General features: G+C 39.2%; 1 protein-coding gene across 4 annotated transcripts in view; it reads right to left on the bottom strand.

Moving 5' to 3' along the window:
- LOC103468615 (voltage-dependent T-type calcium channel subunit alpha-1I) overlaps positions 1-24,466 on the bottom strand; it is a 165,970-nt gene that overhangs the window by 49,570 nt on the left and 91,934 nt on the right. For all 4 annotated transcript variants that reach the window (XM_081609898.1, XM_081609899.1, XM_081609900.1 and 1 more), the window contains exons 5-12: positions 21,074-21,171; positions 15,612-15,771; positions 11,745-12,093; positions 11,571-11,663; positions 6,686-7,010; positions 6,193-6,566; positions 938-1,089; positions 425-610 (exon numbers count right to left, since the gene is read on the bottom strand). In XM_081609898.1, the coding sequence (XP_081466024.1) occupies positions 425-610; positions 938-1,089; positions 6,193-6,566; positions 6,686-7,010; positions 11,571-11,663; positions 11,745-12,093; positions 15,612-15,771; positions 21,074-21,171 (1,737 nt within the window). The remainder of the gene's footprint in view (positions 1-424; positions 611-937; positions 1,090-6,192; positions 6,567-6,685; positions 7,011-11,570; positions 11,664-11,744; positions 12,094-15,611; positions 15,772-21,073; positions 21,172-24,466) is intronic.

The following is a 24,466-nucleotide window of genomic DNA, read 5'->3' as shown; positions in this document are numbered from 1 at the left end:
AATTGAAGTTATTATTCCATGCACAAAAAATAACAGTTTTTTTGTTAAAAACAAAACAAACAAAAAAAAACATTAAAATTAAACTGTTCTTAGGGAAGCAAATGTTTAAACTACTCTGACAAATGTGATAGCACTTATAACAATTTCAAGATGAGACTACTAAAATCAAAATAATGCTCACTGAACCAGTGATGGACAGCACTTTAGATATTTTTATTTAATGGTTTGCAGTGATGATGGAAAAAAAAAAAAAAAAAAACATTTTCAGTCTCAAACCTACAGCAAATGTTACACATACTGCTTGGGAGAAACTTTCAACTCATTTGTTAATAAAAGACATGTCCTTTTGTTAGTTTGACAGCTCGTATGGGTAAAATGTAGATTTTCTTCCTTGTCAGATTCCAAAAAGAAGTGATAAGTTTACCTGAAGATGAATATGAAGAGCATGAGCAGCATGCAGAAGGTGGCCACGTTGTCCATGGTCTTCATCAGGACCACAAGCTGCCGTCTCAGTGCAGGCATGAACCTCACCAGCTTAATGACCCTCAGCAGCCTGAACGTCCTCAGCACTGACAGACCACCATCTGCCTGACCAATGATCTCACACACACTGGAGTTTGTGTCGCAGAAAGTGTGCGCAATTAGACAGCGTGGGATGACATGGAGAAATAAAGACAACTGGTAACTCTGGGAGTAAAAAAAAATTATGCTGGTATTTGATTCTATTGTATGCAGAAAATCTGATTTTTTAAAATTTACATTTGTTTTAATTGTACTTTGGTTCCATTCAACTCAACTTCATAATAGAATAAGGCAAAAATGTACAATTTCTGGAATGATAGTCGTCACTTGAATGTAGATCCACATCAGACGTGCAACATCATCATACATTACATGTTTGTCCGATACTTTTCCTTGATTATGATGGATTACAGACCTGATGATGACAATAATGCCATCGAAGATGTTGTATGGGTTCCTCAAGTACTCAAAAAAGCCAAAAGCTGTGAGCTTTAGGATCATCTCCAGGGTAAACATGCTGGTGAAGACAATGTTGCAGATTTCCAGGACATTGGTCAGTTCCTCAGGCTTGGTGGACACAGACACAGCACAGGGACACAAAAACATAAAAAAGACAAAGTCAAAAAATAACAAGTCAGTAGGGAGGATGGAATCAAAAATGTTGAAGTAAAACAAAAAGTAAAGAATGAAGAGACTGGGCTATTTTTCATGTTGCATTAGATGTATAAGACACACTAAACAGGATAGATAATTATGGTGCCTTACAAAATCTTTCATACTTTGTGAATTAAATGTTTTTTCTTTGGGTTTTTTTGTCATTACAACCACAACATTCAATATATTATTTTGGTTATTGAAACTAAAAGAGATACTCTATGAAAAGGATATTAGTAAAGAGACATGATCACAAAAGCCAACGAGGACAGAAGGCAGGTAAGTTTGGAGATTAAAGCTGAGTTGGGTTATGAAATAATATTCAGAATTCTCAACATCTCACTCTGCACTGTCAAATCAGTCGTGCATCCAGCAAAACACGGCTGTCCAACTAAACTGACAGGCCGAGGAAAGAGACCATTAATCAGGGAAGCTGTCAATTACTCCATTTTAACTCTGGATCAGCTGAAGATATCGACAACTCAGGCAAGAGAATCTGTTGACAAACCTCCAAAAATTGAACAAATCCTTTGTTCAAATCCAGAGAAAAAGTCATGAGAAATCCATTTAAAGCTGATCAAAGACCACACAGGGGAAACAACAATGATGTGGAAGAAGGTTTTCTGGTCAGATGATGTCTAAATTAAACTTTCTGTTCTACACGGAAAACTGTTTGAACCAACGTTATCATGCTGTAAAGATGCTTTCTTTCAGAAGTGCCAGGGAATTTGATCAGAAGAGATGGGAAGAAGGACGGAGGGTGCAAAAGACATAACCTACAGTTAAAGCAACAATGTCATTTTTTAAATTAAAGCGTATGCTTTTGCTAGAATGCCTTAGTCAATATTCAAAACATAAATAAATTGAGAAGCTTTTTAGAACGTCTTGAATTTGCTGTCCACAAATGTTCCCCGTCCAACCTGACTACGTTTGGTTGTGGGCAAGAAACTCAGCATCTGCAGTAAGAAAGTGGTTGTAAGAAGCCACACAGGAGGGATTAATGCAAATTCATGAATCTGTCAAGACCTGAAAATTGCTGGTTAGACACTCTTCATCCAATTTTGGATGAGATTTTAGTCTCTAGGGTATCCAAAAGTGTTTGAGGGATACCCAAAAAGACGTGCAGATGCATTTGCTGCCAAAGAAAGGCAGCTTTTTAGAGCACTGACTGGAGCCCGAACACACGATCGCACTTTTTATTTCATTTTTTATTCTATTTTGAAAACATGCAACCTTTTTTACGTATAAATGGCATACTAATTTATGTGGGTTTATCACAGAAAATTCCAATAAAATACAATATGTGGAGTGATATAACAGATGCTGAAAGACTCAAAAGGTGCGAGTACTTTTGTTGGGCACTGTATGAGAACTGCACTGCACAAGTAGCAAACCCTGAAACACACAAGGCAGGGTTTATTTCCATTTGTATGTGACTGTGCATGACTAGACGCACTTTATCCCAGTGTATTGTGCATAAGACTGAATGTTGTGTTTGCACAATATGGATCAGATGCTTTCACTGATACCCCCTGTGAATTTTCAGTTTCAAAGCCAGCAGAAGAAAAAAAAAAAAAAAAGAAAAGAAAAACAGCCAGCAGAGCCCTGCCAAAGTTAGCAAACCATGTCAGAGAAACACATTCTCGGCCCTCCCCGCCTCTAATCCGCTTCTGCCTCCAATCTATCTCCATTCCCCCAGTACTTCCATCCCTTTTTTTCCTCTCTCCTTTTTCTGAGTCTCATTATCAGGCTGACCCATCTCTTCCCAATCGATATCATCCTGTCGATCAGTAGAAAGAGAACAGGAAAGGAACGGAGTGAATTTAGAAGAGGGAGATGAGGAGAAGACAGTAGATGGTGGTGCCGGTGAAGACAGGATGAGTTAGGAGGAAAGGTAAAAAAAAAGAAAAACAAAACATAAAAAAAACACTTAAAGTTAAGTAGGGACCAAAGGAAAATACTCCTTATCACTAAACATCCAGCGTTGTAAAAAGGAAAATCCACAGATACAATAACGCCACCTGATCAGGCACGGCAGTAATAAGGAGGTAAACAGACACAAATGCAATTTTTATTCCATTGCACCTGCTCTAACCTTGACCTTGATATATCCAGAGTTTCCTTACTCATCCTTAACACCAGCACAGGATGGGGGATTTATTGCTATTGACATACCTATCACGACTCTTGACATCACAGCTTAACTCAGACAAAATGCCATCATCACTCCCTCTTCAGGCTTTTTGCCCAACTCCTCTATACAGTATCCTTTTTTTCCTTGCCTTATTACCTTCCATTGCTTAACTCAGTCTCAAGCTGTTCTACAATGTCTACTTGAACTTGACCATTCATCCTCCTTAGGTAGGTACAGTACATTCATCCATTCGTATGGTTTTATGTCCATTCGGCCAACAGGGCAACACAGAAATACACAAGAATGCACTCATACAAATGGACCATTTTGGAGAGTATGTATAACCTAACAGTCATGATTTTGGACTGAAAGGAGGAAACTGGAGTACCCAGAGAGAGAACCCACACATGAACAAGAAGAACGTGAGAATGCAGAACGCAGATAGACTCCAGACCGAGAGTAGAACCGAGGACGTTCTCGCTGAAAGAAACAGTGCTACCAAATGCGTCATGCATAAAATAAGCCTTTATAAGGTCACACTGTAAAAAAAACAAAACAAAAAAAAAAACTTTAAAGTTGCTGTGAATTTGTCACAAAAGCAATGTATCTTTTATTATGACACATTGCTCAAATTAAACCAATGGCGGACTAGAATTCCTCTATTGCCACGTAAACGCCTCATTGCCAATTTACACCAAATACTTATCAGCAGTTGTCGCTTTCAACCAATGATCTGATTTAAGGGCCAATTACTTTCCTATGAAGAATTTGAAATTGCCAATAAAATTCACAGGCAAATATATATCAATGTTCTCCATGAGGTTTTTGCTCTTTGGTATTCCTCTAGTTGGGATTGGTGCAGGAGGCAATGTGCTTTTCACACAGAGAAATAACCCAACACTTAAATGAATACTTTTCTGTCAACCTGCAAAAAACCTGTGGAGGCAGAAAAATGCAGAAGATACTCAAAAAAGCAATAAAGACGTGTGTGTCCAAACGTCAATGTGGGTTTCTTTGCTTTGAAAAGCCCACACTTGTTCAAAAAAAATAAATAAAAAACCCCGATTCTCACCAGGAACAGAGCTTAAAACTGCTGTGTGACTTCTGCCTGCCTTTGCACCTTGGAGGCCTCCTTCCTCCTCTTTTTCCCCCCGTCTACTCGCTTGTCTCCCCCCCTCCTCGATCCACCTTCCCCAACCAACCCCTCGTTTATTTTTAGAGTCTTCAGAGATGAGAGAAACAGAAAGCAACTACTCTGTACACTGTCAGAGAGTGAGTGGGTGGATGACAGAGGAAAAAGTGGGGAGGCAGCGGGTGAAATCAAGGGAGGTAAAAAGAAAAAAATAGAGTCAGAGAGTAGATGCGACACTTAAGGTAAAACAGGAAGGATGGTAGGAAGGAAGAAAGGCAGCCATAGAAAAGGTGGAAAGGAAAGACACACAAAGTAGTTTAATGGGGGGGAATAAGGAGAGTGAGGTGGAAATAATATTAGGGGGGAAAAAATGGAGAAGAATCATCTGATCTGGAGAGGAAAAGGAAGAGGAATCAAGCTGTCTTATGTAACAGCTTGCGAGTTTTTACTTGGATGTGTTTCTGTTGGTGCTTTTGCGCAAGTATGAAAAAAGATATTTTCTTTGGCCTCACACAGACCGGACAAAAACAACAAAAAAAAGTGTTTGCAAGTGCATGTGTGTCCTTGGCAGGCGTTTTCCACTCTCCCTCGCCAACACCTGCTTCGTTCGCCTCTGAACAGACTGGGCCGATGTTAAAGAGCCGGCTATGTTTTGTCTGGTGTTGGGCTAAATGTTTATACCTCTGTCAAGAAACTGTGTGGCACTGATGATCTACGCCCACGCTCATCTGTCGGAATCTCATCTGCCGTTGCAATATTTCTTTCTGTGACTCGTCGGAGTGAGAGGGGAGTGAAAAATGATCACGCCAACGCACTCTGTTGACACCGTAGTGCTGTATGCCAATCTAAATAATTGAATGCAGTGTTCCAAAACAATCACTATCTCTGCTGGCTCAGAGCTTTTGGAGTAAGTGCACAAATAAATAAGAGCGTTGTCTTGACAATTACAACAGTGCGAAATGGATCGAACATTGAAGGATTGAGGATGTGTGGTGGTGTACAGAAAATGCTTTTTTTTTTTTTTTCTGAGCAAAGCCAGAAAACTAATCTGTTACATTATTTTCTAGATTAATTAGGGTTTGGTCCTCAACTTTTTACTTTAAGGCGACACTTTAATGAGGAGCTCCTGAGGAGTAGGTGGTTATGGTCTTACTATGGGTATAATTCTGTATTTGTATTAATAGTATATTTCATAAAACACTAACATACAGCTGTAGCAGTGTTTCTTTGACATCCATTTCCACTTCAAGATGGGAATTGTGACATTGTGGTCGTCTTTCCCAGGATGAAATTGTCCAGTAGTTGAAGAGTATATCCATTTTTTAACATGGCTATGTTTTTAATTGTAGGTCTGAAACAGCACAATAAGCACATATATCCTCTGATATGTCTTGAGCCTTCAGATATAATGACTATGGTGTGCCATCAAGGTCAAAACTAGCAGGACCGATTTTATTCCAAGTCCAGCCCTGATGATACTATATTTCAATTAAGCTTTAGCTGCCTGATGTTCTCACAAAAATCTAAATCATCCCACTTCCACCAACTTCCTTGACAGATATTTGACCTGTTGTGTGCTGGTGTGGAAAAGTGTTTGGTTTTCGCTTGACATTCTATAAAAAGAGATTTTTCTAACAGAACAGTGATACATTTTAACATTTAACAAGCTAACTGAGGCTAAGCTCCACACATATCCGCCTCACCACATGTTCCTCATTTTAAGGTGAGATAGTGAGATTGATCATCTTACCTGGTTGTGGTGTTCAATGCCCATGCTGATGGTGTTGATAAGAATTGCAATCATAATGCCCCTGCTGAAGTACTTGCTCTCCACAATACCCCAAAGTCTCCTTCTCATATCCTTCCAGAGGTCCCTACAACGTCCAAAACACGTCCTCCTTCGCCTCCTCTCCTCGTTTTTCTTCTCCTCTAAGTGGTTCTCCTCTTTGTCTGTTTCCTTCACGGCGTCCTCTTCGTTTTCTTCCCCGTTCTCCTGTCCCGCGGACCTCGAACCTTCTTTCAAACAGATAGGGCACTCCTCGGGGCTCTGGACAGTCAGGCTGATGGAGTTAGCTTGAGCTTGGGAGTCATGGTTCTGCTTGCCATGGTGTGGACATTTGGGTGCTGCAGGGAAGCAACAACAACACAAGTCTAATCATGAACACCATCTTGAACAGTTTTGCATGTTAATCTGCCAGACTTAATGTACTTAATTTCGCTTTAATAATTTTCCTCATACTTACATCTGTGATGCCTCAAATGATGCCGATCTCCGTTGACATTCCCTCCCCCTCGCCTGTTGCCCCTGCCTACACTCGCCGGAGCGGGCTTGCCTCTCAGAGTGTAGTAGAGAGCTGCTGATCTCCTCTTGGCCTTGCGAAGGACGTGACAGACCAGCTGGAAGAGCTCTTCGTAGCAGTCTCCTGGCTCAGCCATGCTGGCTAAGGTGGAAGAGGACAGGCACTGCGCTCTTTGCTCCTGCATCAGCTGGTGCTCCCGCTGTTTGGTCTCTGAGAATTGGGTGGCGATGACCACCAGGCACAGGTTGATCATGAAGAATGAACCAATCTGGATGAGCGGGGAGGAAAAGCGGATATTCTAAATGAATACAGCATACAAAGGTAAATTACTCCTTAGAGTCTATGCTAAGAATGTAAAACTTTACCGCTGATATGTGCAAAAAACTGCAAATCAAGATGCAATAAATAAAAATGTGAAGTATTGGATTTTTTTCCAGGGGTAATTGCACACTTGTTTGTAGAAGCCCTCACACTTTCTGATTCCATTTGTGGAAATCGGGCACACATGCTGAAGGTCTCTGAGGTCTGGCCTCCTACCAAACCAAGGCTGACTGGAGGAGACAGACAGAGCCAGCAACATACCCAAGGCACAATTCAGCGTCTGCCTTTCACCCTCTCTCTCTTTCTTCTCTGATTTAAATTTTACATCCATTTGAAATTAGACATCTGTGTCTGAATAAAACCACTTAGAAGGCTGTTAACCTGTGGAGTCTATGAGGAATCATGAACTGCCTCTTAACTTTGGTCTGAGTGTTAAACCTAGTCATTTAGTAAATGTTTTAGAGACAATTATTTTAAGAAATGATTTTTTTTCTGTAAATTAGACAAGAAAGACATGTTAACAAACTAATCAAAAGATGACCTCAACTCCCTTAATGTTACCCTGTTTATATAAGAAACACTTCACTGATTGGTGACATAAAAACATTAATTATAGATGGAAATATTGATAAAGTCTGGTGTATGCATATGCTGTTGAAAATTTTTCCTTATTGGGATGACCTGAACAACATAGAGCAACCTTAAAAATAGGTGAACAAACAAGTTATTATTAAAATTATATATTTATCAAAACTTTCTGTTGTGAAACCCCTTCAACTTTTCCATGTGTTTTAACTTTGCTCCGCACATAATATGTTTTATTGGAAACAGTACTTTCAAAGAACAGATTTACTGAGATAAAATTACACAAAGTTGCATTTACAAATAAAAGTGGCTGCACTTTTTTCGGGGGGGGCGGAGGGGGGGCATCGGAGTAAGTATAGGTAAGTCCAGGTGACTGCCACACTTGTCAGACTTTTCAAAAAGTTAAGAAAAGCACGCCTCATGCTTCTTCCACTTCACATTTAAGTGCTGTCTGTTAATCTATCACATAAAATCCCATTTAAAACACATTGAGTTTGGTGAATGAATGTGGAAACAGCGAATTAAACTTTTACAAGGCACTTTAGGTGTACAAACAATTAGAAAAACTAAAGAGTTGCCACTTTTTAGCGGTAGTAACGGGAATCATTTTGAAACTGCTGAAATGGGCCTTTACACTGGTACTTTGAGCAGGTTACAAAACAGTGATTAGATCAATACTTGCTAACGCTGACAAACTGAAAAACCAGACTGCTGAACGAAGAGGAACACTAGATACATTTTCTATAAGCCATAGTCCCTTAAGACAGATATAAACATGCCAAAAAAAAAAAAAAAAGAACACAGATATAAACACATCTTGAAGGCCAAAACATTTGGAACAGGCACGCTTAATAAAATATGCTCAGATATCAAATCCAAAACTAATGGCCTTCTACCTGTAGACTTTCATCTGCAATGATCAAAGATTTAGGGCAAGGTGAAGGAGAGTCTGGGCAACCCAGAGATATTTACAGAGAGAAACACACGGAGGGGAATTGTAGAAGGGAGGTGGAAAGAAAGGAGGAGAGACACCCATCTGTGGACTGTGGGTCAAAGCAGGTCTGCAGGTGTGGGAGGCTTTGATTTCCCTCCAGGCTTGCATCTGTGCGAGTGTCTATTCTGTGATTCTGATCAGCGGACAGCTTTACGCATAATCAGGGGGGGCAGTCGAATATCACACATTTAGATCATCACTGCATTATGCATGCATGGATGCACACACAAACACACTCCAATACGCACACATCTCATAGCAGGCATAATTCCGCAAAAAAAACAAACAAACAAACAAAAAAACTACAAATGTTAATAGTAAGCCAAGCTTACTGCAGAGGACTTTTATAGATTTTGTTTTTGGTGCTGTCACACACATTTGAATGAATCAAAGATTATTCTTGTTGCAAATTGGACATTTCTTAGCATTTGCCCTTTACTTTTATTGAGTTACTCTCTTCAACGTGCCACAGTAAGTAGACGCTGTTACTGTTTCTCGGTCTATCAAGTGTCATGCAGAGAAGAGTCTCTCTGTAAAACATCATGGAGGTCAAACTTCCTGTCCTGAGTTCTGTAACCCTGAATGCACAAGCTCAATAAACAGCAGTCGATTCAGTAACTTCGAAGGGACATTTGAACACTTTTCAAACGATTTCATATAATTTGGAGATCATTTGTAGAGGGTTTGACACTTTTTAAAGGTACAGTTTGATCAAAATGAAACATCTAATCACTTTAATGACTCCAACACAGTTTTGCTACCATGGCAGAAATGATTTAAGTCGCTTGCCATCTGCAGTGAAGACGCTGAAGAACAACTGCTCTGGGAAACTGAAGCATGCAAACACCCCCAACCCCCCAAAAAAATCCAAAAGAAGCTAAAATTGTAAAACTGCTTCCAAAAACTTTAAACATCTGATATTCAAGGCTTAGACAAAAAAACAAAAAAAAATAATAACACAACATGGAGTATTTCACCCTTAGGGACTGGGAATGAAATGACTAAAACTGTAACTGTTGTCAAAAACTGGCTTGCATGTATGAGTGACGTCTCACTCCACTTTTTAATATTGCTGCTTCTCACATTTCCATATTATAAATCTCTAAAATATTTTCGGTAACACTTTATTTGAAGGGGTGTGCATAAGACTGACATGACACTGTCAGGGTTTTTTTATTGTTGTATTTTAATTTTACATTTGCATTTACAACATTACATTTGTTAAAGTATTCACCTGCTCATAGAAAATGCAACATCTGGGACTTGCATTGTAGCTTTTTTATTGCAGGACAGAGAGACTTAATCCCATTTACAGTCAACCAAAAGGACTCAGAGGGCAGAATAAAACAGCCTTTACTGCAGTGCCAGCTGGCACTTTATGGAAAACATCTGCTGAATCTCACTATGCTACGTTCTTGCACTGGACGTTTCAAGTCGATCCTCCCCTCCCGTTTGTCTTACTGTGCAATAAGCTCAAGTTATGTAACTTACACCTCTCGTCCTCCGTCCTTTAAATATTGATTGTAGATTGTCTTTTATGATGTTATTTTATTTGAACAACCTATCGATACTTGAATTAATGCCCTTATTCAGTAACACTGCTCAGTGGAACACTTAGAAGCACTTTAATAATCTAAAGGTTTGGCAGAACAGAGCTGCTGTAAAAAGTAACATGAACAAACTCAATCACTTCTCGATGTTTTTACCTAAGGACAGTCCAAACCTGAAAACAGCCCAAACCTGAAAAGCTGGTTTACATGTGAACCTCCACATTAACAGGATGCTGCTTTCTCGTTTCTGTGTATCAAGGTATGTTACTTGATATTTAGGCTGTGTGTGCACATTTTTATGGTGTCTACCCAAAGCAGTGGCAGTCATCATCTGCTTTCTAACAAAGAGTTTTTGTCAACAAGAGAAACCGATAAAATCTAAAACGTGGAGTGGAAGATATTAAGCAAAAAAGCACATGGTACCGCATCAAACAGACCACGTTTTATTGATATAAAGATATAGAAAAACACTGCATTTAGAATAAGTGTTCACGTATCGATGTAAAACTGAGAGTGTTGATTTAGAGTGTATTCTCCTTATGGCTGAACTCAGAAATAGATTTCAAGACATAATTTTATCCTTCCAAAGATAACATTCAGGCCTGGCCAAAATATTTCAAACGTTCATGGAAGAATGTGTCTATAGCTTTACAAAATCAGACTTGAACCTTTGTTTATACTTCCAAATGATCTAAGTGATTGTTTGGCATAACAAACCAAAGCTGAGAATTACCAAGAAAACATTAAACCCACAGCGAAACACGGGGACGGCAACATCAGGCTCTGGGGTTACGTTTCTTAAAGTACTATTGAGATTTATATTCAAGCTTTTTAATTTGGAATCAGCTTTATATTGTAGTTAGCTTAGGCCATGACCCTTCAGTTATCTGCTAAAAGCTAAAGATGAAATGTGTTTTGTAGCATAAACAAGCAAATCAATAAAGAATGGCCAGAGTCCAGAACTACATGAATCAGAAAATATGTGGGGGACACTTGATGAGGACGATGATGCCATTTAATCAGTGGTTTGTATCCTTTTGAAAGATGTTGTATCTCTGACTAACTGAGTGGGACAAACAGCATTTGTCTTTGAGAATATGGCACTTTCTGTAATTTAAAAAAATGCACAAATAGATTTTTTTTTCCTCTTATGGCCCAAATAATGCTTTTTGTGATAAAACAGAGCTAGCGCTGCGGCGTGCTGTTTGCTTAACAAGGTGGTTTAGAGTGCATAGCTCCCTTTGCAAAGGGGTTTTGTAAATTAAGTAAATGCGCAAACTCTGGTTTGCTGCCAAGGCTACAAATGCAGTTTTTATTTTATCTCAAACATTTAACCCTTTAAGGAAGTATAACACATGTGTTGAGAGGTGTTACTTACAATGATGAGAAGGATGAAGTAGATGAAGTTGTAAAAGGAGTGAGCATCCATCACATAATACATGATCTCCACCCAGCCCTCTAACGTTATCACCTAGGCAAAGAGATGGAGCAAACGACATTAATTTATGAACGTGCTGGATTTTATAGATCTCTTTGCAAGAATGGAACCGACCTGGAAAATGACGATCCAGGCATACACAATGTTGTCAAAGTTGATTGCTCCTTTGTGGGGGTTAGTGCTGCCAGTATGGCACCGTGTGTAATACTGGTTCCAGTTGATGCACAGACCCAGAGCTTCACCAGCGCCGCTGCCATTCGACAGCGGCTCAGGACTCAGGCCCAGAGACTGTCTGTGCAGAGCGTCTTCCTTATCCAGGCAACATATTCGTCCTCCTTCCCGCCTCGCCGGTACATCGGAGCATGACATGATGCCGTTATCAGAAGCCAGGGAACAGATGAAGGGCCGCTCGTCATCCTCTTCTGGTCGGTAGTAGGGAGCCGGCAGAGTCATGCCTGAAGGTCTGTGCAAAAAAATATTTATATATAAGGTTATAAATCTGAAGGTTGAGTCTAATAAATACAAAAAAGTCGAATGTTGTCAGATTTTTATCCTGTTTAATAATGATTTACATTTTTCATGGAGATTCCCGTGAGAAAGAAACAGGAAGGAAAAATGATGAGACATTTTACAGGGAGCGTTCTCTGAATAAATCTCCCCAAAGTATTATAAATAATAAAAACGCGAAAGTGATACTTAAAGTACGGGGAATACAACTCTCGATGCCTCTATCCCACTTGGATGTTAAGGTAACATTTCTCTATGACATGCATTGGGCAAGGTGTGTATGTTTTCGACATAAACACCACCTCTTCCTAAATCATTTTACATTTTTAATTGTTCGTGTAAAAGAAAATCCAGTGAATAAACTGGAAGTTTCTCACACATCCAGCATTATCTCACAAGATTATCTAATGTACACAGGCTAACAATGTTCAGTGTAGGAAAACTCTGTAAACATAGATAATTATTTACACATTTGAATAAGTTTTATTATTTCTAGAGTGATTTTACCCATTTGCATCATAAATAAAGACAAAAATAGGCCACCCCGTTTCATTTGACTCAAATTGGGATAGTGTTGCATTTGCTACAACTATGTCATTTTTCAGCAAGCAATAAAACATTGTTGCACTGCGTACAGTCTGGTATTTTTTGCATCATACTCAAATCAGTTTTCAGTGGCAACAATTTGGAAAGTTGTGAATCCATTTATACTAAAGTATGTATCTTAATACATGTACAATGCAGTTTTTAATCAAGTTTTCCATTTTGCTTTTGTCTCAGTTATGCAATTTGAAAGAAAAGTACTGTAGTAATGCTGCTTCAGTGAATTGATTCAGAAACCCAATATGGAGCCAACAACAACAAAAACGAGTAACAATATTTAATATTTAAGTAAATCACAGAGAAAGATCTAGGGAGTAAGAAAATGCATGTCAGCTGGATTGTTCAAATACAGCTGAAGTATTTATTAGTAAAATGTGAAAGATTTATGAAGCATTTTCTGAAAACGAACACTTCTATTCACTCCTCTCGTCTTTTCTTCTATCTGTCCTTCCCAATAATCGCATCCATATCCTCTCCCTTGAGGATTTTCAGACTTTCCCAATCATCTCTGTTTGCTGTTGTCTTCTGTCTTTCATTTTAAATCCAATCCTTTTGATCTAATCCTTTCTCTTCCTGCAGATGTCAGGGCTGATAAAGTATCCGCATACCTCCACTGTATGGTTCAGGTATTCCAACAGCACAGAAGTGTACCATGATCAATAGTAGCACTTTTTTTTTCAGTTCTTTAAAACAAGCTTATGAAGCGTACAATGCAAGCATATTGGAAGCTGCAGCACAACGGATGACATCGAACTGCACAATGTACTGAACCTCAATCCTCATCCCAATGTCAGTGTGTGCAGTGCCACAACTGTAACTGTAAAGGACTGCTTGGCTGCTATTCTTGGCAAGCTATTATATTTCAAGTGCCATGCGCTCTCGCTTTGCCTTTTGGGTGCACTCCCACTGCCCTCAATGCCCACCACTAATCACAGAGCGGTGGCAACACCGTGTCAACGGTAAAGAAAGAGAAGAGGAAGAGGAAGAAAACGTGGGAGCGATCAAAACCAATATCGTTGGTACAATTCAACAGCACTGCTGCAATTTCTTCTAATTTTCCCAATACTATTCAGAATACATTTCTGAAACTCATTGAACAGCTCGGACGCTGCTGGTCGTCCATCCATCCATTGTCTCTAGCTGCTTACATTTGCAAGGTCGGAAGGTGGGTTGATGGCTACCATCTACATCTATAGTGTTTATTTTTCTTCTTTTTGGCTCCATGTGACACAAAGCAGGTGTTTGTGATTTTAATGATCAAAATGGAGAACTGGAGGTCTACAGGGTTTTATGGCTGTATTTTTATTTAGAAGGCTGCACCTGGTCAGGTAGTAAAGTGAAAGTGAACATAATTTGATGTGCTTAAAGTTAAAAAAAAAGGGCAACAGAGTCCATAGCCAGATGTGACTTACATCTTCAAAAAACATCAGAAATGTTTGTTTTTTAGATAGAATTTGTTTAACCTCTAAGCAAACATGCAGCATGTAAACACATTGTTAAGAAAACACATCTGATTTAAAATAACCCTCCATATCCAAACTCTTCATAGTCTTAGACATAAATTCACTTTTTAGTGTAAAAAGTTAAAAGAAATTCCAACAAAAAATTAGTTCAATTCAAGGAAGACATGAAGGGAAGCAAGAAAGACTACTGGAGCATGAATGAAGGTTGTTGTCCCCCCTGCTTAGAGACTTGGCATCACACAGCATGGCACAGCACAACCTGACTTCACACTGAGAAGACACCTGCCAGTGGAGAGCGAGGTGGAGGCAAGGACCAAGAAGTGGGAGTAGCACAGAAAAGCTGTGGTACGTGAAAAAAAAAAAAAGGTCAGAAACAAATGGCAGATCGAGACAGGAATTAGCCTGCTGGCTTAAACAACACGGAAAGGACACCCCACACACTGTACTATTAAACGCCTTTTGTGATTACATTGGCCTTTTTAAAAGAAACAACTGCATCTTGGAAAAGATGTAACTTTCAGGAATAAAAAATTAAAATACAGAATGTGTAATCTTGTAGGAACTTGTTAAAAACTAAACCACTGAGGACAAAATAAATCATGCAGGCCAACAGAGGGAGGCTATAAAATTGCCAAGCAAATGCTGCACTTGACAGCGGCACTTAGCCCACTTCATTATAACCTCGCAAACATATGCCCTTTACTTAGCATAATAGTCCTCTAGCACTAACTCACACCTTTCTAATTAAGCACTCCAGCCCCACTGACTATATCTAGTGCAATGATATAAAGAATACACAGGCGTAATGCTTTGGTTGAGTAATAGGTGAGATGAATGCACACATCAAATCCTACATGAATCATAGCAGGAGTGTGTGTCAGTCTTTAGATGTGCCTGTGTCAATGTGGTAAAGAGCAGTGCAGTTTTAACACTTATCAGCGCACACACGTGTTTGTATGTCTTTCAGAGGCAAGCATGAAGAGAATGCAATCAAACAGAGTTCAATAAGAGTCCTGCCCTCAGACACGGTGGGTGATGCTGTCACGTGGCGTCGTAAATATGGAGGGCTGCAGCTGGAAACTAATCGCGTTCACAGTTGCAAAAGAGAAAGACTCCTGTAACAGTTTTTTTTTTTTTTTTTGCCGTTTAAGAGCCAGATGGAGAAGAGAATCTGCAGGCAGCGGTGAAAAAGATTAACGATGAAAGCATGTAAATGAGTTTTGCTTTCTGGCTTATTCAAAATATGCTAAGATAATTTGTAAAAAGGAACATTCACAGAGAGTTGATAGATTTCTTGGCATAATATTGGTTTGATGAGGTGAAGAAACGTGGAAAGCAAACATTAGGGATTTTAGGAAGAAGTGTCACAAATCCCACTTGAGCATCCTTTTTTTCCCTTTTTACTCACACGGTGAAGTTCTCCTCGGGGTAGCATCGGTTCCTCAGGAGTCCCGCCCATAACTGCACGCCGATGATGCCGAAGATGAAGAAGACGAAGAAGCAGAGAAGCAGCACATTGCCCAGCATGGGGAGAGTGTCTAGCAGCAGGTTCACCAGAATGCGCATACCTGCAAGGATTAGCATGTTAATCAGTCTGTAGCAGAACAATATTACTGATTGAAGAAAAAAAAAAAATAAATCATTTGCATGTATTTCATCTTTTTGCACATTTCCACTAAAATTACAGAAATGCCTTTCATTTGGCCTAAAGCTTTGCAGGGTACCCTTATAGCAAACTGAAACGTGAGAAAACCAAAAGCAGTCGACTGGTTTATACCTTACGTCATAACAGTAGACAGATACGTTGGTAGACCTAAGAAGACTATCAAACCCTTATGTCATACATTCTTTAATTAATGTATTATAATTCAATCTACGCATTCATCCACAATATAAGTAGCAGAATCTACATAAACTACCTGTGCAACCTTTTTATAAAGCATTCAGTCTGTGTAGCTAAGCAAAACTTGTGCAGAGCAAGGGTTCTGCTGTTTCGTAGTTTCGAGACATTTCAGAGATAAATATGTCTGCCTTTGCATCGCATGATACCTTCGTGTCACAATGAATGGTTCAAATCTGGCCATGTACTTGGTGGCGACCTCTACCTGGTCTTTAGTGTGGTTTATGTTTTTAACATCTGTTTAGTTTCTAAACTGCTTGCAACCTTGACCGTTTTTTTTTTGTCTTCTTGATTGCTTTCCGATTCAGCAGAGGACTGAAACCTGAAAGGGATTCCGAAAGCTTTTGATTTAATTATCCACGAGAAATTTCTAATTAATTTCTAACCAGCAGCTGAGATTTGACATCGCACATATCAAAACTGCAGAAAATCTCCACATAAATGGAGAAAAAAAATAACAAAAAAACACCAAGAAAAACAAATATGTCTTTGGCAACAGCTTGAAATGAGCTCATTCAAAGATCAAATGAAATATCAGCAACACTGATGCATTTCCAGACTACATGAGGTCACAGTCATGATGAGATGAGGCCTAATTGCAGAAACGCGAGTGTGTCCCCTGTCGAATAATGATGACCTTATCCCCTGTTGATGAGCCTGTCTCACTGTGATGACATACTGCACTGATACTGTGATTAGCAGAGCATAATGACAACTGATTGGTCTAATGAGTGAGTGAGGTGAGACCCCTATGATGAGATCACTGCACGGAGACGGCGTTACCGTGAAAGTGTACCATCCACTCATCAAAAGTGTGTGTTGTTTCTCTGAGCTTTAATTCACGAGAAACAGCTCAGCGGTCGGTTAATGTGTCTCAACAGCACATGTAAGCTGCTATCAGAATGACTGACAGGAAAAAAAACAAGTTGTGGGAAGGAGAGAGACAGAGCAGCCAGAAGAAGAAGAAGATAATTATATGTGCAGAAGTGGAAAACACCTGTAGCTTATTCACTACGCAGTCACAGAGCAATGTAAACACAGAGGCTGTCTGTTTTAAAATCTTAACATTCCTGGAAAAAGGCTCCCTGATTTTCAAATGCACAGCTTGTAGCACTGCTGGCTCACAGCAAGAAGGCCCTTGGTTCAAATCCAAGGATTCTGTATGGAGTTTGCATCTTTTCGTCATGCATGTCTGGGTTTCCTCTGGGTACTCCGGCTTTCTCCCATTATCCAGAAACAGCAGTTCGGTTAATTGATTATTCTAAATTGCCCATATGTATGGGAGTGTGCATCCAGGGCTGTTTCTCCTTTATGTCTCTGTGTTAACCTGTGATAGACTGGTGACCTGTCGAGGGTGTATTCTTGCCTCTTGCCCAATAATCGCTGGAGATAAGCACCAGATGCCCATGACACTGCACAAGCAGGTATATGAAGTTTTTTTTTTTTTTTTTATTCCCTAATAACTTTACAATTTTACCAATACGAAGAACAGTACAACCCCTGGCAGTTACTAAGTAAAAAAAACATTTACCAACACAACATCTTTAGTGTCTTATTTAAATTTTTGTTTTGTTTTTTCTCTCGCACAACCTTATTCACAGTTTGTGGTAGCAAGATAATTTTCAAGCTATAGTTGTTGAAAAAAAAATAATAATACAACCTGAAAATAATATATATATATATATATATATATATATATATAGGCAGAGAGAAAATTGAACTAGGAACAACTGCATTGAGGACTTATTTTCTTGAGTTTCCCATTTTTTAAGAGTGGATATTTAAAGGAGACTACTCTGTGCCGTTTATGCTCCAGGGAAACACAAAGTTATGGACTCATTTAAATTTTTAGAAATCTAATCAATCAAGGTAAGGTACGGTGATTTTATTTATACAGCGCATTTTCTGCAACAAGGCAGCACAAAGTGCTTTACCTGAATTAGAAGGAAATACAAACAAAACAAAAAAAAGACAAAAAAAGTGTCTTTTTTGGACTTACTTTCTCTACTGCTTTCCAGAAAAGAAGTACTTTGAAAAACCTTGGTGCATGAAATCACTACCCTTCTATCTTTTCATTGTCAGTGTACATCTGTTTGTGTTGGGACTGGGGAGGATCCGTCTCTGGACTGAAGTAGAAATTACAACAGGCTTCGGAAAATCCAAATTTATTGGAAATTGAGGAAATATCAATGATTCTTGTGCAGATTGTTTTGTATGCTAAAATAGTTCCTCAAATATATTTCAATTAACCTTTGGATTTTTTGGGGGACAATTAATCTAAACCGGTTTGTCATCTCTGGCTGATTTGTTTCGTCAACTTTAAATGGGAAGCAGTAACACTGCTAGCATGCTGATGGCTGGAGGCGAGTCTAAATGTATTTGTTCCCCAGGGTTCTTGTCATTAGGCCACTGCTCCATTAGGCCTAATTGGCTGGAGAGAGGAAGAGATGGATTGAGGGAAACAAAGGAGTAGAGAGGGAGACAATCTGCCCAAAAAAATATGGTGTGCAAACTCAGTAACAAGGAAAAGAAGGAGGAACCGAATGAAGAGAAATCATAAAATGGAGAATACAAACAAAGCACATCTTATGGCGGAAAAATGTTAACTTTTATTATCAATATTTTCTCTTTTTTTATGGTGGCATTACAAAAAATATCTTCCCTACTCCATCCCCGTCTACCTGTCTTCATTTCTTGCCTTTTCACTGACATTTTTTTTGTTTTGTTTTTGTTTGTCAGCTGCTGCTGCTCTCATATAAAGATGGATGCCTCAGCTTGCACCACACTGTTAACACATTTTTTGGCTCCCTGCCTGAGCCTTTCACCAAAGGAAAAGAAAATCCTCTCTTCCCTTTTCTTCCCCTCCTTTCAGTTTCTGTGGTGTTTGTTGCCCCCCCAACAGTTCTGTCTAGCACTCCTTTTACATCACACCAATTTCCTCAAAAACAAAGTTTAACACAACAGCACGCATTCACGTATGCCACACACTGCTATTATCTGCTCCTTGTAGGAGGGTTACAAATTGAGGTGTGTGAGGGGTCAGGGAGTGCTCATGCTGCCTTTGTACCTGTGGGCAAAGTAGCAATCCAGCTGAAGAAAGAACAAATAGCTTTATCCCCTTGGTTCTTCACTTCAGACATTCTCAACACAGAGTATGAGTTGCACACACTAATTATGCACAGAGGTATGCATACTTTGCACATCAATACAAAGTAGATGCATATAAAGGCCCTTGTGCAACAGTCTACAAAAGATAGATAAACAGCATCTTAATGTTAGAGCTGCTCATGAGCTACGTATGCAAAAATAAACCCGTATATCTGCACAGGCAAGGAGGGAAACGCAATCGTCTGCAGAAGGGCAAATTTGTTTGCAGCCAGTCCACTTTTCTCCAAAGCGCCGTACGCACTCCTCTTCATACATTTTCCGAACCATTTCCCTAAGTGCTGCCGGTGCACCAAATATTTGACCGAGCAGGTTCTTCTTTTATAACTTCGACAGAAAGATATGACTATGCCAAGTAAAACAAGAAGACAATGTATGTGTTTACCTCGCTAAAGCCACTGGCCAAATTAGAGTGGACATTTTTGCAAAACAAAAATGTAATTGACTCATTCACAGCTTGCATCCACATAAAAACCTGTACCGCCACTTTAGGCGTAAAAAAAAATATATATATATATATATATATATGAGTTTCAGAGATCTTTTCAGAGCAGAGCTTTTTACATTTATAGGTTTAGTTATACTGTTGCAGACTTGGCAAATGGTGATTTTGAAGCAGTACAACAGACAGAACAATTTATTTTGTTTTTCCTCACTCATACTTTGCACTCCACCATCACTACCCTAAGAGTGTAATTAAAGTTTTTTTCTCCAACATTCTCACTTTTTTCTACTATTGTGAAGACAATGACTGAGAGAAAGTGACAGACAGTGTCACAGAGGAAGAAGGGGAATGTAATGAATAGTCCAGTAAAGCTTCTTTCTTGAGATCTCACAGACCTAAAACCTGGCAAGTCGGTCAAAGTAGCTAACAGAACTGCAGATATTGATTCTATTATCAGGCAGTGTATTTTTTATTTTTGCCATATGTGCAGAACGCAATTCAGGATGCGATAGATTGATTGGGATACTATGGTGAATATTAGTTGTGCTCAGGATGTTCTTCCTTTCCTGTTTCATGTGTTGAGCCAAGCATCGTTGCAGTCTTCTTGGGCAGCATCCCGGTAATTTTAGATTTTTTTCTTTGAAATCCTACTAAACATACAAACCAAAGAAATAAATAAATCTATATAAAACATACAGTGGACAAAAGTAAGTGTTTGGCTACTCAGACATATTTTTTTTCATTACTCAAATATTCAAACAGCTTTCATCTATTTTCAACTGTCTACACAAATGTACAGCAATGACGCGATCCCAGGCCTTGCTGGTTCAGGCTAATTGCTAATTATTATGAAGACAAGCTGCCAATTATAGCAGCCGTACAAATAAATCGATAGGATCTGGAAAACCTTGCTGTAGAACGGAGTATTAGATGAGGAGAATGGGTCTATGGTCACACACTGATCACTGAAGCAGCATTAATGTGTGGTTTGTAAATTAGATAAGGCCGTGACTCAAGGTTTGAGCTGACTTTGTTATGAAGCATTAGATGAAAGTTTAATCATCCCCACCGGGAAAATGTGGTATAAGGATGGGGAAAAAAAAAAAAAAAACTCCCAGAGATGCAGGAAAAATGAAATTCATCTACATGAATTTTCATGCAACTGCATTTCAGCTCGATGTAAACTGACAGACATATGTGATGACACAGAGAAGCTAAAAAAAAAAGGGAAAAAAAACCTCAAGCTGTAGATTGGAACACAGGTCAACTTCAAACAGCAAAAATCATAAATATGAAGACATACTCACAATGGATACAATCTCCAGTTAAAAAGAGAAAAAAATACTTTTGCTTTTCTCACTTGGGACTCTGTTGATGGCTTTCAAGGGCCGAAGAACCCGAACCGTGCGAATGGCAGACAAGTTGATGTTTTGCAGGTCCAGGGAGTACTCCACCATCCTGGATTCAAAGGCATTGAAAGAAACACAAAGACAAACATCAGTTTCTCCTTTTTTTTAATTCAAAATACATCAAGTGTCACAATCCACTCAAACATTTTTGAAGTATATAAGTATCGCCTTCCACCCCTGTCTGACAGGACAGGGGCTGGAAATTGCCACCCACTCTTGGCAAAAAGCATGTAAATTTAGGAAGTGTTGAGTAAATGTGATCAAATTATACGCTACTGGCAACTCAGAAAGCATTTTGATTTCTACAACAGATCTACTGAAAGCAGTGATGTGCCTGAGATCCCCCGCCTCCGCTGCTCAGATGGTGCTTAATATGACTTCACAGGTAGTGACCTGAACACAACGTACCCCCTTATGACACGTATCATTAATGATTACAGCAATCAAAACGTAGCACTTAGTTTTTAAAGCATCAGAACAACTCTTCTGGCACATTTTGTCCACATCAATCAGTCATCAGCCAGTCATAAAAAACAGACAAGGAGAGCAAAGGTCATCTCCTCCCTCAGTCAAGATGCACTCCAAAGCAGAATGCACATTTACAGAAAACTGTTTGCAGTTTTTATTTGTATTTATTTTTTTATATTAACATCTGCAGCAACCGTCTACGGAGTCAATCAAACCTAAGAGTAAATTAGAGAGACCAATTAACTTCACAGTCGTGTTTCTTGGACTTCCAGAGGTCCAGGAACCTTCTTGCGACAAAACAACTGTGTTACTAAACGCGCCGTCCTAATCGACAACACATAAACTGCGCACTTTTCATTATTTCCTTATTACTTAATTTTTGAGTTAGTTTTGCTTAAATAACACAAACCATATCACACAAGAGTGTGAACAGAAGAAATGATGGCTTGTGACATTTCTGAATGGCCGGTACGAATTCTGATTTCCACCCCGTCACCTAGAGCTGCCAGAGCCTCAGCTGCATCAAAAAGATGCTCCACAGGAAAGGTGCAAGACTCAAGGAAAGGGGGGGATAAAGTTACAAAGCACAGAGCAGAAGAATGACATGAAAGAGATACGGGAAGAAAAGGCAGAAATATGGATTCATTTTCTTCTAAGTGTCGCCTGCAGGATGTTGTGTCTCAGTCAGAGCCTGGCATCTGTTAGCAAGTCATTTCCACTGCATGGCTAAGCTGTTTGTGCCCCCAAACTCAAACCACTTTCACACGAGAGCAGTCACGGTGAAATATACCGTATATGTGCCCGTGAAAGCGGTGAGTCTCCCTAAACGTGGTGAAAACTGCTGCATGGCTCTTAATCGTCGGTTGCAGATACGGTTTGAGTGAGGAAGTTCATTGTTTGTATAAGTTAGAGAACAAGTTTCAATTTCTCTGCAAATGGCATGCTTTTTTTTTTCTTTTTGTATCCAGATGTAATTTGCTGGTGGTTATAACATTGACAGGACAGCATGAAACTAACAACTGCATCACTGTCAGAAGATAACACCCAAATCTTATCTGCAGGCCTCAAAGAAACAAATCAATCTCTCTGTCTGTCACATGGACAGTGTTCGGAGCCATGTCATTTACAATATTATGGCACTTTATTGATCCCACGGGCAAGTACTTTCTATTTGCCCTTCACAGTCACTTAAGAAAGGATTACTTGGTTTAACAACCCTTTATGCATGTGCAGTGGTGGGAAGTAACGAAGTACAGGTACTTCGTTACTGTACTTAAGTACAATTTTCGTGTACCTGTACTTTACTTAAGTAGATTTAATAATGGATACTTACTTTTACTCCACTACATTTTACAGTAAGTATCTGTACTTTCTACTTCACTACATTTCTACAAAAGTGTCGCGTTACTCGTTACATCCAAGTCGCGTTGAGCTTTTTTTCCGTTAAAATGTGAAGTTCAGGGATTTAAGGTGACGCCGTAAAATCCCAGCAATAACGTGACTTAGTGTCTGTTGTCACCCATCGCCTTCCCCTTTACTCGCACGCGGAGCTCCACACATGTGCAGTGGTTTCCTCTGAGCGGGAGAAGATGTCTGTCTAATTGTCAGTAATATAGTAGCGCTGCATAAATCATAAGATATCGCGACATGTAAAATAAGCAGCGCTTCGCTTTCACAGACGGTGGGAACTTTGTCCAACTTTTAGCGTCATTTGGAAGGATAGCTTAAAGAAAGGTAAGATCTGTGGATGTGATGCTAGCAAAGCTAGCTGTACTGACTGAGACACATGTTGCATCTATATAAAATGTATAAAATCTATATAAAAATATGTAAATATATTGATATATTTTTAATACATATATACATTATGATGTGATGCACTACAATGGTACAGCTATAAACTAATAAATATTATGCTTTCGTGTCTTGGAGAAATCTTTCTTTGACGCATATTGCTGTATTTTTACAACAACAAAGAAAGGAAAACTGCATTGCACACAAGACTTGATGAACCTTAAAGCATTTTATGCGACAAAATCCAATTATGGTGTCAAGTGGCAGTGTTTAGAAGTCAGATGGACCAGCATGTGCAGGCCTGTGGAAATGTTTGTAGGCTATACACAACTATGCTTGATCAATGCCTTTCTTGTGACGTCACTTAGGGGTGTGCATCATTAATCATTCTCTAATACTCATTAGTACAATGAATGCAAAGTGTTTCCAAAACTAATGAGTAATTTAGTTAAATAATTGCGATGTCACTGTTCACACAGACATACAAAAAAAATGTGATTATGATATTTTTTTATGATCTCGTTCTTATTCCGGTGCACATCCAGCTTTTCGCTGTTCGGTCTGGTTTGCTCAAATAGTTCAAACACATGGAACATATGATTGATGGTAATCTTTTTATCTTTGCAATGCATTGTGTGTTTATATGCGTCTGTTCTATTAGGTAGTCTTCCCCTGTGCACATCAATCACATCGGTTTGCTTGGAAAGGTAATTAGTGGACTGCCCCAAATGTCCTTTTCATGATTGTTCTCTTTTTCTCACGTTGCTTTTTTTGTGATACCCTTATCCCCACTTTGCTTTTATGTGACAGGCGTTGTGCGCGTGTGTGTGCGTGTGTGCGTGTGCGTGTGTGTGCGTGCGTGTGTGGGGGTGTGTGTGCTGCTTCATAAACAAGGATTCAGAGGAGGTTGAGGGCAAAACAAGACAGAAGATTTAAAAGATGACTTTAACATAAAGGACGCTAAAAAGATTTGGTAATAAGGATGCAAAAATGGGTTGTATTTACTTCCAAATTTGTGATATTTTATCATTTCCTTCTTCCCATGGGAAAACATATTTTTGTTTTTTAGTTTAAACTGTTTA

This window comes from Poecilia reticulata, chromosome 8, assembly GCF_904066995.2.
Source record: "Poecilia reticulata chromosome 8, P_reticulata-male-v2, whole genome shotgun sequence".
Taxonomy (NCBI): Eukaryota; Metazoa; Chordata; class Actinopteri; order Cyprinodontiformes; family Poeciliidae; genus Poecilia; species Poecilia reticulata.
Note: the sequence above shows the minus strand (reverse complement) of the source record. Positions and strands in the feature narration are given on the sequence as shown.